The 17197-nt window shown below is 36.0% G+C and overlaps 1 protein-coding gene across 4 annotated transcripts in view; it reads left to right on the top strand.

Annotated features, from left to right (window-relative positions):
- The window catches only part of ST6GAL2 (ST6 beta-galactoside alpha-2,6-sialyltransferase 2), a 251537-nt gene that overhangs the window by 197769 nt on the left and 36571 nt on the right, over window positions 1-17197 (top strand). For all 4 annotated transcript variants that reach the window (XR_008401416.1, XM_053707623.1, XM_053707625.1 and 1 more), the window contains one exon: window positions 7207-7304. Coding sequence is in view for 3 of the 4 variants with exons in the window: in XM_053707623.1 (XP_053563598.1) it covers window positions 7207-7304 (98 nt within the window). In the remaining variant the exon portion in view is untranslated. The remainder of the gene's footprint in view (window positions 1-7206; window positions 7305-17197) is intronic.

A 17197-nucleotide genomic window follows, 5' to 3' on the forward strand; every position in this document is an offset into this window, starting at 1 on the left:
AGGGATCAAAAACAGAATCTGAGGCTTAGTACTTTGAGTCCTATTGCTGAATACTATGGATGGTTGACAAACAGCCCTGATGAAGTTTGTTCCTACACACAAAACATGTCAGGTAGTTGTGAATATGTAGCCTGGTTTTAACGTGTTAATAAAAAATAGATATTTACTGCATTTCACAGTATTCTGCCTTTATCATCTGTGTGCTGCTAATGAGGCATTTGATATATCTTAATGCATTGGGGCATCTAAGGAAAAATTTGCATATGGATTTGTCCTCTAGTGATGACATAATTTGTGAATAATGGTGTAATGACAAGTGATAATGTGGTACATGACTGTGATAACATTACCAGGAAAAAGAGAGTTAATAAGTTGAGAAATACATTATAGGATATCATAGTGCAAAAAAAAATTGTTCTATTTTGTGTGTTTTTAACCCCTGCAAGTTTGCGTATCTGTTTAGTTTCTGAGTAATTTTTAACAGGAACAGACATCCCAACTCTCCCTCATTGTAATAGCGGCTCCCTGACACCTGCAAATAAAATGCAATCTCCCTGAAACTACATGTACCATGATCCAACGTTGCCCAAATACTCAAACAGTGTTATAGTATAGATAGTTGCAATGACGTCGTACAGGGACAACTATACTGAGTACTTCACAAGCTGGGACACTATGGAATCCTCAAAGCATGCATCAGTAATCAACCCCCCCCCCCTCTGATTTTAATAGAATAAAACACAAATACTACCTTATTTACTGCACTAATTAAACTTCGTATTCTAAAATATTTAAGCATTCAACAAGCGTACGATCACTGGAAAATAGGTTTGTTGTATGTGGTTGTGCAATAAAGCTACTTTTTTATGTGAGTATAGTGGGAAGCTACTTTAATTATAAATCTTATTTAGAGTTTCCAGGTGTCCAGTATATAACCGGGGTGGGGGGGGGGGTCGGTGAAGCCACCTCCCTGAAATTAGTTTTTGCAGGTTGGGATGTCTGCAGGAAGCAGATGGTGATTAGAAGACACACACCACTACTGCTCCTTATTATCTAACCTGCGGGGCTCTCATTATCTCACTGGCCGAACCCTCCTGTCTGTGAGACCAATTAGCGGATAGCAACATTTAGCACCACATCTCACTGTAATACCAGCGCTGCTTACGATAGCGGTGAGCTGGCTAAACGTGCTTGTGCACGATTTCCCCATAGGAATCAATGGGGGAGAGCCGGCTGAAAAAAAAACTAACACCTGCAAAAAAGCAGCGTTCAGCTTCTAACGCAGCCCCATTGATTCCTATGGGAAAATACATTTATGTCTACACCTAACACTCTAACATGAACCCCGAGTCTAAACACCCCTAATCTTACACTTATTAACCCCTAATCTGCCGCCCGCGACATCGCTGACACCTACATTATCCCTATGAACCCCTAATCTGATGCCCCCAACATCGCTGACACCGACTTTTTATTTATTAACCCCTACTCTGCCGCCCCCAATGTCGCCGCCACCTAACTACACTTATTAACCCCTAATCTGCCGCCGCCAACGTCGCCGCCACTATAATAAAGTTATTAACACCTAAATCCAACCCTAACTCTAACACCCCCCCTAACTTAAATATAATTTAAATACATCTAAATAAAATTACTATTATTAACTAAATTATTCCTATTTAAAACTAAATACTTACCTAGAAAATAAACCCTAAGTTAGCAACAATATAACTAATAATAACATTGTATCTACCCTAGGATTTATTTTTATTTTACAGGCAACTTTGTATTTATTTTAACTAGGTACCATAGTTATTAAATAGTTATTAACTATTTAATAACTACCTAGTTAAAATAAATTCAAATTTACCTGTAAAATAAATCCTAACCTAAGTTACAATTACACCTAACACTACACTATAATTAAATTAATTACCTAAACTAACTACAATTAATTACAATGAAATTAAATAAACTAAAGTACGAAAAAAAACCTCTCTAAATTACAGAAAATAATAAAATAATTACAAGAATTTTAAACTAATTACACCTAATTTAATCCCCCTAATAAAATAAAAAAGCCCTCCAAAATAATAAAAATCCCTACCCTATACTAAATTACAAAAGGGCCTTTTGCGGGGCATTGCCCCAAAGAAATCAGCTCTTTTACCTATAAAAAAAATACAATACCCCCAACATTAAAACCCACTACCCACACACCCAACCCTACTCTAAAACCCACCCAATCCCCCCCTTAATAAAACCTAACACTAACCCCTTGAAGATCACCCTACCTTGAGACGTCTTCACCCAACTGGGCAGAAGTGGTCCTCCAGACAGCCAGAAGTCTTCATCCGATCCAGGCAGAAGAGGACCTCCAGACGGCCAGAAGTCTTCATCCAAGCGGCATCTTCTATCTTCATCCATCCGGAGCGGAGCGGGTCCATCTTCAAGCCATCCGACGTGGAGCATCCTCTTCCATCCGACGACTAACGCTAAATGACGGTACCTTTAAGTGATGTCATCCAAGATGGCGTCCCTTCAATTCCGATTGGCTGATAGAATTCTATCAGCCAATCGGAATTAAGGTAGAAAAAATCCTATTGGCTGATCCAATCAGCCAATAGGATTGAGCTTGCATTCTATTTGCTGTTCCAATCAGCCAATAGAATGTGAGCTCAATCCTATTGGCTGATTGGATCAGCCAATAGGATTGAACTTCAATCTTATTGGCTGATTGCATCAGCCAATAGGATTTTTCTACCTTAATTCTACCTTAACATAATATGTTTTTTTCAATTTGGTTAAACTTGGATAATTTCTATTAGGCCTGCTCTTTGGACAGGGCAAAAGGAACAACAGGAACAATGAACAGGGACAGGGGCAAGAGGAACAACAGGAACAATGAACAACCTGTATTTAGTTTATGAAAAAGTCCTTATGGCATCAAGAGGTGTAATATATAGGCTTATTTTTTATATATAGTGCACACTTAATTTTGGGACAGGGTTGGTCCATACAGGAGGCAGGGCATAAAAAGAGAGCGAAATAAGGAAGCTAGGCTGAGGGGCCCCAAAAATGTGTCTTGCCCAGGGCCCTGCAAATACTGAAGGTGATCCTGATTTCCATGTTGATTAAAGTTGTTTCATTTTTCAATGTCACCTTTTGAGAATTGTTTGTCCTTATTTAATAATTGTTTCATACTTTATTACTTTAAAAAAAATAAATGGATAATGAAATAGATTCCTTAGCATGGGATAGATAGATTGGCCATTTTATTTTTCACGTTTGTATTTTCCTTTAATCAGTGCTTATGGATTTTGCCTATATAGAACAAACATTTACTAAATTTACACAGGAACCATTTCACTGACAGATTAAATCAATTATTCAGATAGAGCATGCCATTTTAAACAACTTTCCAATTTACTTCCATTAAAAAAATGTGCACAGTATTTTTATATTTAAACTTTTTGAGTCGCCAGATCCTACTGAGCATGTGCAAGAATAAGTGTGTATGCATTTGTGAATGGCTGATGGCTGTCACATGGTACGTGTATGCATTTGTGTTTGGCTGATGGCTTTCACATGGTACAGGGGGAGTAGAAAAAGTCATAACTTTTAAAATTGTCAGAAAAAATATCTAATACTCATTTGAAGTTCAGACTACGTGCTATTGCATTGTCTTGTTATCTTGCATTTGTTGATTATGCAAATCTACTGTGTTGACTGGTCCTTTAAGTATTAATTGAGGTCTTGCATTGAAAACCATTATTATAAACAAAAGCATAATACACAGGGCCATCTTTAACACAGGGCAAAAAGGGCAGCTGCCCAGGGCCCAGTCTTTGTTGAGGGGCCCAAGAGTTCTTGAAAAAAAAAAAAAAAATTTGGTTCATGCCAGGCTGCTGTCATGTGACATGGGGACACACAGTCAGTCCTAATACTGTCACAGTCAAAAATTCTCTGCTTATATTTATTTGTGAGAAACTGTGCCAGACCGTGCCAGTGTCATGTGACATGCCAAGCTAGTGCCATGTTCTGTTTTAGATGTGCATTGTGCAGCACTGAATGCTAAGCCCTAAATCAGCATCCAGCCAATCCCACTGCATCAGAAAAGGTCCTGCTGGGGTTACCACTGTTACCAGGTAACTGCTCTGGTGGTGAGGATTGTTTCTGGGTAGGGCTGACTAAAGGCGCATGCAGCAGAAAGCTGGAGTGGCAGGCACGTGAGGATTTGAACATCTGCAGCTGCAGACACTGTTCTCTTCAGTCTTGAGGCTGTGTGACTCATCTCACACTGTATCCATGCAGCCTTGGGCAGACAGCATCCAGTCTGCTGGTCCCCTTAGCCCTGCTCTTTCTGCTGTAGTCCTAAGATCAACTAACTGAAGTTTGTTAGGGGAACAGTGCTTTGTCGAAAGGTGTCAGTGGGAAAAATAAGTGAGGGCACACACGTTCCTCCCCCATGCAGCATTGTTTAGTGTAGGGTGAGAGGGAACTTGTTACTAGCAAATAAGTGACATGTGATGCTGTGGCTGATGTAGAATGTCATGCTGATACTTTTTCTCTCTGTCTCAGATTTGACAGCTTCCAAAAGTAGTTCTGTTGTTCCAGTCAGTAAACTTATTATATATTATTATTATTTATATTTGTCTGCACCTCCATACTTCCTCCTCAGTCTTTACCTTGCTTTGCTCCTGTTGGCTGCCCTAAATCACTTTAACCAGCTAACCTCACACCAGAATCACATTCAAAAGCATATTAAATTAATCCACAGTGGAGGAATTTATATATTTATTTACTTATTAGTACTGCTTAGGTCCAGTTTCACATAATGCAATTTTTTTAAATGATTAACCCATCAGTGGATGATCCACTGCTGGGCTAATATATTTTTTTTTAAATTATAAAATAAATTGATTTAGTTGTTTTTTGGGATGTTGGGGTGGAGAGCGAAATTGCATGGGGGGGGGGGGGGGGGCAAGAAAATGTTTGCCCAGGGTCCAGTCAATATTAAAGACGGCCCTGATAATACAAATAGCTTTCACTCATTTAAGTAAAAAAGTACATTTGAAAAAATGCTGTAATAATTTATTCCATGTACTCATTCGTTTCTAGGCAGGAGGATGCATCTGTACTTCCTCACATTACCTACCCATACACAATTCATTATTAGGAATATGCAAAGTGCTTTGGTGAGACCTTTATTATGAATTCCTCTGTCCTCTCTCACTTCACTATCAGTTATCCATGTTTAAGGTGCTCTGAGAAAGAAACTGAATGTTTTGTTATCTTAAAGGAGCACTCAATGCAATAGAATTGCATATTTAACAAGTGCATAATGAAAAGACAATGCTATAACACCTACTCTGAATTTCAAATAATTAGCAGGGTTTTTTTCGGGTAAATTTATTTCCCCCCCCTTTTGCTCCCCCTCTGCATCATGTGACAGACAGCAGCCATTCACAGACAAGTGTACATATACCCTGTGAGAACCCAGAAAGTGTGTGTATATAAAAAGACTGTGCAAAATTAGATAATGGAAGTAAATTGGGAAGTGTCTTAAAACTGCATGCTCTTTCTGAATCATAAAAGTTTATTTTAACTTGAGTGTCCCTTTAACTGCTTCTAAGGGAGAGGGCTTCAACATGTGTTTTTGAAAAATGAATATTCCTATACAGAATAAAAATACTTTTTGTTGTTATGCAAGTAGAGGTATGTCTCTGTCCATGCCGTTGGCATTGTGAGCAATCTTATCCTGGGAATAAGTTATGTTTAAACCAGTGTTACCATGGTTTACCTTGAATTAAAGGACATTTATTCTTTTCCATTTCTTTTTGAATAAGCATGAGCATATATGGATGGCTTAAAGTGTATTTTTAAACACTGTAAGCAAATAAGGTTGAAAATACATATATATATACATGTACATATATATATACATATATCTTAGCGCTGCGGAATCTGTTGGCACTCCCCAAATACCTGATAATAATAATATATCTTATTAATACCTGCTGGTTGATGTTAGTATTACACTTACCATTCTCCTCTAGATTTATATATAACATGTTCCATCAAATGTTTATGTCCTTTTATTGCCTGTTTTTTTTATCTATCCCTAATTATCATAATCAGAAGAAATAGATAAGGGGTGAAACTTAAAGGGACACTGAACCCACATTTTTTCTTTTGTGATTCAGATAGAGCATGCAATTTTAAGCAACTTTCTAATTTACTACTATCAAATTTTCTTCATTCTCTTGCTATCTTTATTTGAAATGCAAGAATGTAAGTTTAGATGTCAGCCCATTTTTGGTGAACAACCTGGGTTGTTCTTGCTGATTGGTGAATAAATTCACCCACCAATATATAAGTGTTGTCCATGGTTCTGAACCAAAAATTAGCTTAGATGCCTTCTTTTTCAAATAAAAATAGCAAGAGAACGAAGAAAAATTGATAATAGGAGTAAATTAGAAAGTTGCTTAAAATTTGGGTTCAGTGTCCCTTTAAGTTTACACATGGTGGGGCCCATTAATTTATAGGAACTAATGTACTTTATAGAAACTAAACACTTATGCACATCTTCGTAGAAAAATACAACTAAATATCAAGGCAAAACTTTTCTTTGAATACATCATTATGTCTAACGTATTTATCTCTATTAATGGGTGTGTATTATACCATAATATGTAATATACATATATATATATATATATATATATATATATATATATATATATATATATAGTAGTGAAGATTGGAGTAGCCATGTTAGTCCAGTAGATAAGATGCTCAAAAAACAAAGAATTGCAGTATGCAGTGATACCTTTTTTATTGGACTAACATAATATTTCAAAGACAAGCTTTCGAGAGTTTTCCTCTCTTCCTCAGGTATTGCTTTAGACCTGAGGAAGAGTGGAAAGCTCTCGAAAGCTTGTCTTTGAAATATTATGTTAGTCCAATAAAAAAGGTATCACTGCATACTGCAATTCTTTGTTTTTTGAGCATTATATATATATATATATATATATATATATATATATATATATATATATATATATATATATACACCAACTATATACGCTGAGTGTGCAAAATTTATATTGAAAAAAATACCTTCAAATTAAAAAAAAATACTTGGTCATCTTTGAAAACAATAAATGATTAATATTATTTTTACATTTTTATTTGAACCATCAGATGCACACGACGCAGTGCTGAGATTTAATTCTGCGCCAACTCGCAATTATGAGAAAGATGTTGGAAACAAAACCACTGTGCGAATTATAAATTCACAGGTAAGTTCTTATGCTCTGTTTACTAAATATAATGCAATAGCAAACATGAATTCCAAAACATATATCTGAATATGACAATTTGTTTTACAGCAGGAGAACGACACCTAATAAATTTTCTTTACCTGCATACATAATATTGCATATATAATGCTGGTAGTGTGTTTTCCTTGAATTTCTCAAGTATAAATCAATTTTAATGAATCTAGTTTTTAACAAGAACAAGGAATGATTGGTTTAAAGTCTCAAAGCACCACAGCAAATAAAAATGAATTCAAATTCTAGGCATGATAAATAAGGATTAAAAACATAAAAATACTATGGCAATACAAACAGTGTTGGTTAAAACCTTATAGGAGGTAGACGAGAGCTTAATAGACTGAAAGGACGTAAATATAATTCACTATAGATAGTGCAAGCCAATCAGATTGCTTCCCTTGTGAGTTAGATGTCATCATAATAAACCAGGACATGCACTATTTCCCATAACTGGTATTTAAGAGTAATAAAAAAAATTATAAATGAATTAGTGAAGTGCAGATATTGTGTAATCCCTGGTGGCATCCATAGAGTATCTAGTTCACATGCTACTGGGCAAAGTTATTGCTTGGCAATATTGAACTGGACAAATTTTACAGTAATAATCTAGTATTGTGTCAAGCACAGTAAAACTTTCATGATTCAGATAGATCATGTCATTTTAAACATCTTTTGTAATGTATTTCTATTATATAATTTGCTATGTTATCTTGTTGTTCTTTGTTGAAAGGCATACCTAGGTAGGCTCAGATGCAGCAATGCACTACTGGTAGCTAGCTGCTGATTGGCAACCGCACAAATATGGAAATCAAGAGAGAAAACAAGAGGGCGACCCCTAGTGCAGATCAATATTGAACCAGTAATGAATATCTGCTACTGCTTGCGAATGGATACTCACAGAAAGTATTGCACCCTATAGTGCAAATGTAGCATACTAGGAATATTATGGTGTCCTAGTGCACATATCCACCCAAAAAGCACTGTCGTGATGTGAGGTGAACTTCAAGTGTATCAGGATGATGAAAAAGCAGAGAACTCCAGTATCGATATAAAAATGTTTAATTAAAAAATACACAGATCTACAATGACATCTGTAGTAAAATTGCAACGCGTTTCTAAGCGCTAACCACGCTTTTTCCTCAGGCAAATGATATTGAATATACTGGAGTCTCTTACATATATACCCCTGTGTAGGCTTAATGGGATCAGCTGTAGCTCATTAGAACAGGTGCTGCATGAATTCACTCCCTAGATATTCTAACCGGATGTTACAGATAATACCAGTGATACAATACGATGTGCAAAACAATTGTCTAATATATAGAACCTACTAATCCTTCTCAACATATATAGACTAGAATCAAAGACATATATAGATGTCCTGAGATTTGAGCTCTATGAGTTGTCTTAAATGTTAAGAACAGTGTTATAAATGGTTATGAATATTCGTGATGTTATTTATACATGTATATGTAAAGCGTATTATTGCGACATGCGCTGTTTTTATATCCGTTTTTATTCCTTGATTGTATTTGTAAAAAGAACCCTAGGTGTAAATAATAAGCTGTAAAAAGGTATAGTCTTATGTTTCTTAACAGAGAAGGGGTGTGTATAATTCAACGAATAGGGATGTTATGATAAATATCCAATCCTATTGCTTCGTCAGAATAAGGTGTGTCGCGCCAAACCAATGGAAGTGCTGTGTCCAAAAAAACCCGATCATGTGATGTGTTGCTCCATTTGATTGGGGCTAAGGGTGTGTGTCGAATGACGTGGAAATTATGTTAGGATGCGTGCGATGACTCTCATAGAAACAGTATCTGTTACTAATGTTGCTATGTATGAGCATGACGTGTCCGTGCAACTACTGTGAAAGGGAGTGTGATTGGGCCGTGGTGGATGGCTGATGCCTCAATGGGTGAAAAAGATGCACTAAGTGAGCGTTCACAAACTACCTACATGACTGAATGTGTATATTACATAAGTGTAAGGACCGCATACCTTATATATATATATGTATATGCGTCTATGTCCTAGTGATAATAGATGCGAATGTATTACATCGTAGTGAGAAAAGGGGGCTAATTATGCCTAGTGTGTGTATATATATGTGTGGTATAAAAAATGAGTGAAATACTACTGAGTATAAAATCTAAAATAGATTGATTGTGAAGAGTACATTCACAACTGTAAAGTTGTGCAAGTGATGGATATAATATGAAGGTATCATATTATAAAATAATAAACATGATGTTGCAATATTTATATAAAAAAAGTGTAATTTGAAGTGATATTATATGTATTAGAGATGTATTAAAAAGCAGCAGAATCTATTACTTCATTAAGGCCCTCTGGATGTAGAGTTTTAAATTGGTAAATCCAAAAGGTTTCCCTCTGGCGTAATTTAGTCATTCTGTTTTGGGAACTTAGGGCAGGAATAATTTCCAATGGGGTGATATTCATGACACAGTTATTTGTGCCATGTGTGGAAGAATGGTGCCTAGAGGTACTATATTTATCAGACCTCTTCAGAATGCATCTCAAATGTTCTGACCATCTTTGTCTAATTTTTCTACAGGTGCGACCTATATATTGTAGGCCACACAAGCATGTTATACAGTACACTACATAGTTGGAGTTGCATGTTATTCTTTGAGTAATTGCAAAGGATTCTCCAGTGCTATTGGATATAATGTTTTTAAGGCCATTCGTTATATACTTGCACATATTGCATCTATTTTTATTGCATCTATAAGTTCCTATGTTTGACATCATAGAGTTGTGAGTGCTCTTGTGAGGAGTTTTTAACTTACGTTTGCACATAACGACCTTACTAGGTGCCAGTTTTTCCTTGATAGTAGGAGCTCTTTTAAATGTACATCTGGGTTTATCTTGTAATATTATTTTGAAAATGGGGTCTCGTTTAAGTAATGGCCAGTGTTTAAACAGAATCTTTTTTATCTCCTTATAATTATTATTATATCTAGTGATGAATGAAGATACAAAATGTGAGTCATCATTTATGGGTTTATTTGGAATTTTTGGTTTTAACAAATCTCCTCTATTTAGAGAACGTGCTTTTTGAAAGCCTGATTCTATTAGTTCTTCTGGATAGTGTTTTTCCTTGAATTTATTTTTGAGAAGTATGCTTTGTGTGTCGTAAGTATTTATATCTGTACAATTACGCCGAATCCTCCTAAACTGGCTGTATGGAATATTGGTCTTCCAACTAGTGTGATGGTTGCTAAAGTAATCCAAAAAATTATTACTGTCTACCTGTTTGAAAAAGGTACATGACTGAATGCCATTATCCTCTCCCCACATTAGGGTCACATCTAAAAAATCGATTTTATCTGTTTGGGTGTTCCAAGTAAATTGGATTCCCATATTATTATCATCATTTTTAATAACCCCTCCAAACAAACAATAGATCGTCTAAATAACGGCCATAGAAGACCAGATTTTGCTCCCATTTTGCATCATAGATGTACTTGGTTTCAAAAGTGCCCATAAATAAATTTGCAAAACTGGGAGCAAATCTGGTCCCCATGGCCGTTCCCTTGGTCTGAAGGAAGAAACTATCTAGAAATTTAAAATAATTATGAGTTAATATGAAATGTATAAGTTTGAGCAGATAATTCTTCTGAATGTCAGACATATATGGATCTTCACTAAGATAACTGTCTACAGAGTCTAAGCCTATGTCATGTGTGATATTAGAATAAAGAGAACTAACATCACAAGATACCCAAATTAGATGTTGTTCTTTTTTAATTTCAGATAATTTTTGTAGTAAATCGGTAGTGTCTTTTATATAGGATCTAAGTTGGATAACATATCTTTGGAGGTAATGATCGATGTATAGTGAAAGGTTATCGGTAAGACTATTCATACCCGCAATGATTGGTCGGCCGGGAGGATTATGGATTTGTTTATGAATCTTTGGTAAGTGGTAGTAATATGGGATATTAGGATTGATGGGTATATATATATATAAGGTATGCGGTCCTTACACTTATGTAATATACACATTCAGTCACGTAGGTAGTTTGTGAACGCTCACTTAGTGCATCTTTTTCACCCATTGAGGCATCAGCCATCCACCACGGCCCAATCACACTCCCTTTCACAGTAGTTGCACGGACACGTCATGCTCATACATAGCAACATTAGTAACAGATATTGTTTCTATGAGAGTCATCGCACGCATCCTAACATAATTTCCACGTCATTCGACACACACCCTTAGCCCCAATCAAATGGAGCAACACATCACATGATCGGGTTTTTTTGGACACAGCACTTCCATTGGTTTGGCGCGGCACACCTTATTCTGACGAAGCAATAGGATTGGATATTTATCATAACATCCCTATTCGTTGAATTATACACACCCCTTCTCTGTTAAGAAACATAAGACTATACCTTTTTACAGCTTATTATTTACACCTAGGGTTCTTTTTACAAATACAATCAAGGAATAAAAACGGATATAAAAACAGCGCATGTCGCAATAATACACTTTACATATACATGTATAAATAACATCACGAATATTCATAACCATTTATAACACTGTTCTTAACATTTAAGACAACTCATAGAGCTCAAATCTCAGGACATCTATATATGTCTTTGATTCTAGTCTATATATGTTGAGAAGGATTAGTAGGTTCTATATATTAGACATTTGTTTTGCACATCGTATTGTATCACTGGTATTATCTGTAACATCCGGTTAGAATATCTAGGGAGTGAATTCATGCAGCACCTGTTCTAATGAGCTACAGCTGATCCCATTAAGCCTACACAGGGGTATATATGTAAGAGACTCCAGTATATTCAATATCATTTGCCTGAGGAAAAAGCGTGGTTAGCGCTTAGAAACGCGTTGCAATTTTACTACAGATGTCATTGTAGATCTGTGTATTTTTTAATTAAACATTTTTATATCGATACTGGAGTTCTCTGCTTTTTCATCATCCTGATACACTTGAAGTTCACCTCACATCACGACAGTGCTTTTTGGGTGGATATGTGCACTAGGACACCATAATATTCCTAGTATGCTACATTTGCACTATAGGGTGCAATACTTTCTGTGAGTATCCATTCGCAAGCAGTAGCAGATATTCATTACTGGTTCAATATTGATCTGCACTAGGGGTCGCCCTCTTGTTTTCTCTCTTGATTTCCAGATTACAGATACACTTTCTGCGTTTGGGAGGAGCAGCCCTCAGCATAGTGCACAGTCAGCTGGGACACTGTGAAGTTCCCAGACCGTTAACCTAGGCATTATCTCTGCCTTCACACATTGTGAGTATGCTTACTTTTGCATTATTCTCTTTATAAAAATTGGCTACACTAGGAGGCGCCCTTCTCTCTCTGCTCTGAACCGCACAAATATGCCTCATGTTATTCACCCACCTGATGTGTTTAGCTATCTCCCAGTAGTTCAGCAAAGGATACCAAGAGAATGAAGCAAATTTGATAATACAAGTAAATTAGAAATTTGTTTACAATTGTATACACTATCTGATTCCTGAAAGAAAACTATTGGAATGTATCCACTTTAAAGGGTCAGTAAAGTAAAAAACTTTCATGATTTAAATAGGGCATGCAATTTTAAACAACTTTCTAATTTACTTTTATTACCAATTTTGCTTTGTTCTCTTGGTATTCTTAGTTGAAAGCTAAACCTAGGAGGTTCATATGCTAATTTCTTAGACATTGAAGGCCACCTCTAATCTGAAAGCATTTTGACAGTTTTTCACCAATAGAGGGCATTAGTTCATGTGTTTCAAATAGATAACATTGAGCTCAGACACGTGAAGCTCCTAGGAGTCAGCACTGATTGGCTAAAAATGCAAGTCTGTCAAAAGAACTGAAATAAGGGGGCAGTTTGCAGAGGCTTAGATACAAGGTAATCACAGAGGTAAAAAGTATTATTATAACAGTGTTGGTTATGCAAAACTGGGGAATGGGTAATAAAGGGATTATCTACCTTTTTAAACAACAAAAATTCTGATGTTTACTGTCCATTTAATGGATGTTCTGCAGGCGCTGAATAGCTACTCATGGTAATATACATTACATACACCACATCCACTTAAGTGCTTGTAAACTAGAAATGACAAAGGATACACAGGACTTTCTAATTTAACCAAACTGGGACCTCAATACTGTCAACTGGTTGTCTGTTCCACCCTCCAAAAGTTTGACTGGAACAGTAATTGATGTCCTAAACTTACTAGCTACTCGGTGTGAACCTCCTCTGGGACCTCTAACTTCTATACTGTGGTCTGCCTGATCCACTCTTACAATCCTAGCCCACCACAAGCTGGGATGTTATTATTACACACACTATATCAATGCAGTGCCACATCCACAATATAGTAGGTCAAGCCATCTATACAGAGATCTGCTCTTCCATGGCATCTCACTTTAGCAATGCTCAGGTCAGGGTTAATGATAGTGTAAGGGTTAATGATAGTGTAAAGCTTATGTTTAGGATTTGTTTTTGTTTTAGGGTTAACTATTTGGATAAATCCCTACATTGTGGCAATCACAATATTGTTGGTAAAACAAAGTTCAGAAAGCACCTCAAAACCTGGCTCTTCGACTGAACTGCATAACTATCCACATCAGATCAGTATCCATCAGTGCCTTGAGACCCTTACGGGTGAATAGCCACGCTTTATAAGAACCCAATAGAATAGATAATGAACAACCAGAGCTACACTAATCCCACCTTGAAAATACCTGTTTCTAAGGCCGGAATGTTTTGTTTAGGTAATGAATATGCGTGCTGATAGTGCTCATTAATTTGTATTTCCCTCTAGTTTTGCCATAATAATTTTTAGCAAATTTCTCTCAGATTTAAAAACAGCCTATAATGCAAAGAAAAGACGATAACCATTTTACAAAGTGCAAATTCCTACATTTTAAAACTTGTATACCTAATTACAATAACAAAAAAAACACATACAGTCTAAGATGAGAGCTACTTACTACTGAAATGGCCTTTGTAATTTAAAAAAATAGCGAATGCAAAAAGCTTTCAAGGGGTTGGTTTCCAGGCAATCTACAAGTAGCAAGCACAATACCCTGTATTGGAACCACTTTTATTTATAAAATACAGTACATTATCGACCAAGAGTACAAAACCATTAAAAAATGTTTTCCTACATTTGATTGTGCTTTAGAAATCCATCAGAAACAGCTAGTATTTATTAACTAGTTTATCGTTTTGACCTAAATTTCTGCTTTTGTTATCAGTGAAATATGCTGACGATGCATACAAATATTTGCAGTATTTATTTCAAAACAATTTAAATCAACTGTTTTTTTTTATTAAAAGTTTTACTTATATCTTTATACAACAGTGCCACCCTGTGGTTCATTAATGTACAACCTTCCTTTCCATAGACACTGAAATCACTTCTGTAAAATCATTGATAATCCTAAAGCCTCTGGCTAAATATAGATTTTGTGTTCACTGGGTTTGTCTAGAATAAGTCTGTCTAGAGTATGTTGAAATGTGGCAGTGTGCAGCTTATGCTTTGATTTCCTCAGTGCTTTTTAAATTAAATCTGTTGTCGCATTGCTTATTATACTTTATTTATAAATAACTATTATAATTTATTTTTGTCCATATAAATATATAACAATATTGAAAACTTTACCAGTTGTAAAATTTCCCAATAACTAATTAACATTTTTCATTCTACTCTTTGTAGTTTATTTAGAAAGTTTAATAATTTCATGACATTAATGAAAGACTCAATAATCTATACTATAATCGCGTTTGTAATGCGTCCTGTGGCGCACGTATCCTCAAAGGAATGTTGGCACAGCCAAAAGAATCCACCTGGATGCAGCAAAGCTGCTTTCCGGTGGATTCCAAAAATGGCAGCGTGATGAAAGAATCCACCACAGGTAGATTCTTTGACCACCCTACCATTTTCGGAATCCACCTGGATGCAGCGTAGGCAAACTAAGCCTTAAAAAAAAAAAAAAAACACGCAACCACCCGCATGAAATAACTAAAAACTACGTAACCACCCGCAAGAAAGAAATAAAAAAATAATAACCGCCCGCACGAAGTATTAAGGAAAAAAACTAACTGCCCGCACAAAGTATAAAAAAATGAAAACTAAACACCCACACAAAGTTTTAAGAAAAAAAATAAACATAACCGTCCGTACTAAGTATTAACAAAAAAAACAACCCTTAAATCGCTAAACTCCCACAACAGAAACTACCTGACCCTTACACTGCCAAACCCCCACAACGCCAATTAAATAAATTACAATATTAACCCCTAAACCAACAAACCCTACAACGCCAACTAACTATTTATACTATTAAACCCTAAAACGACAAACCCCCACATCGCATTAACTACTAAACCACCAACCCCCCGCAACGCAAATAACTAATTTAATTATTATTAATTATTATAATTATTATAATTATTATTAATTATTAACTAATGTTAAGCCCCCTAACCTAACACCCCCTAAATTAACCCCAATTACTAAAAAATTACACTTAAAATAAAAAATCCTAACATTAAATTACAAAAAATTAATCTAACATTACAAAAAATAAAAAAGTCTAACATTACAGAAAAAAATAAAAAAAATTAAACCTAATCCCTATGAAATAAAAAAGCCCCCCCAAACAAAAACAAAAATAAGTTAAACAGCTCTTTTACGTTCAAAAAATACTAAGTCCCCCTAACAGTAAACACCCCTCGCCCACCAAACTCCCTAAAATAAAAAAAAATAACACTAAAAAACCTTAACTACCCATTGCCCCTAAATGGGGCATTTGTATGGGCATTGCCCTTTAAAGGGCATTCAGCACTTTTACAGCCCTTAAAGGGCATTCAGCTTGTTTACAGCCCATTAAAGCCCTAATATTAAAAATAAAGACACCCCCAAAAATAAAAAAAAAAATCCTAAAACTAAGTCCCAAATAGGTACTCACCGTTCCTGAAGTCCGGCGGAGAAGGTCTTCTTCCATCATCTTCTATCTTCATCCGGAGTGAAGGCGGCACAGAGGTGCAAAACTGGCTTCCCTGATGCACTGATCCTCAGCGGCGGTTCTCAGTGGTGGTCTTCAGCTGCGGCGGTCCACAGCGGCATGGAGGCTCCTCTATATGCGATCGTCCGACACACACTGAAGATTGAATAGAGGGTACCCCATATTTATTGGGGTACCTTGCATTCCTGTTGGCTGAAATTTAAAAATCAGCCAATATGACAAGAGCTACTGAAATCTTATTGGCTGATTTGAACAGCCAATAGGATTTTAGTAGCTCTAATCCTATTGGCTGATTTAAAAATTTCATGCAATAGGAATGCAAGGTACCCAAAATTGATTGCGGTACCTTGCATTCAATTTTTAGTGTACGCTGGAGATCGGATGAAGAGGAGCTCCATGCTGCTGAGGATCACCACAGCTGAAGACTGCTGCTGAGGACCGCCGCTGAAAACTGTTGCTGAGGACCGCCATTAGGGATTTAATGAACTGTAAAAGAGCTGATTGCCCTTTTAAGGGCAGTAAATGAGCTGAATGCCCTTTTAAGGTTTTGTTAGTGTTAGTTTTTTATTTTGAGTGGGTTGTTTGGGTGGGGGGTTTTACTGTTAGGGGAAATTGGTAATTTTTTTAAGTAAAAGAGCTGTTTAACTTAGGACAATGCCCTACAAAAGGCCATTTTAAGGGCTATTGTTAGTTTAGTATTAGATTAGGGCGTGTTTTTATTTTGGGGGGATTTTTTATTTTTATGGAGGTTTTAGTTTAGGTTTTCATTTTTTATTTTGGATAGCTTTGTTTATATTTTTCTGTAA

The sequence above is a fragment of the Bombina bombina genome, chromosome 3 (assembly GCF_027579735.1).
Source record: "Bombina bombina isolate aBomBom1 chromosome 3, aBomBom1.pri, whole genome shotgun sequence".
NCBI lineage: Eukaryota > Metazoa > Chordata > Amphibia > Anura > Bombinatoridae > Bombina > Bombina bombina.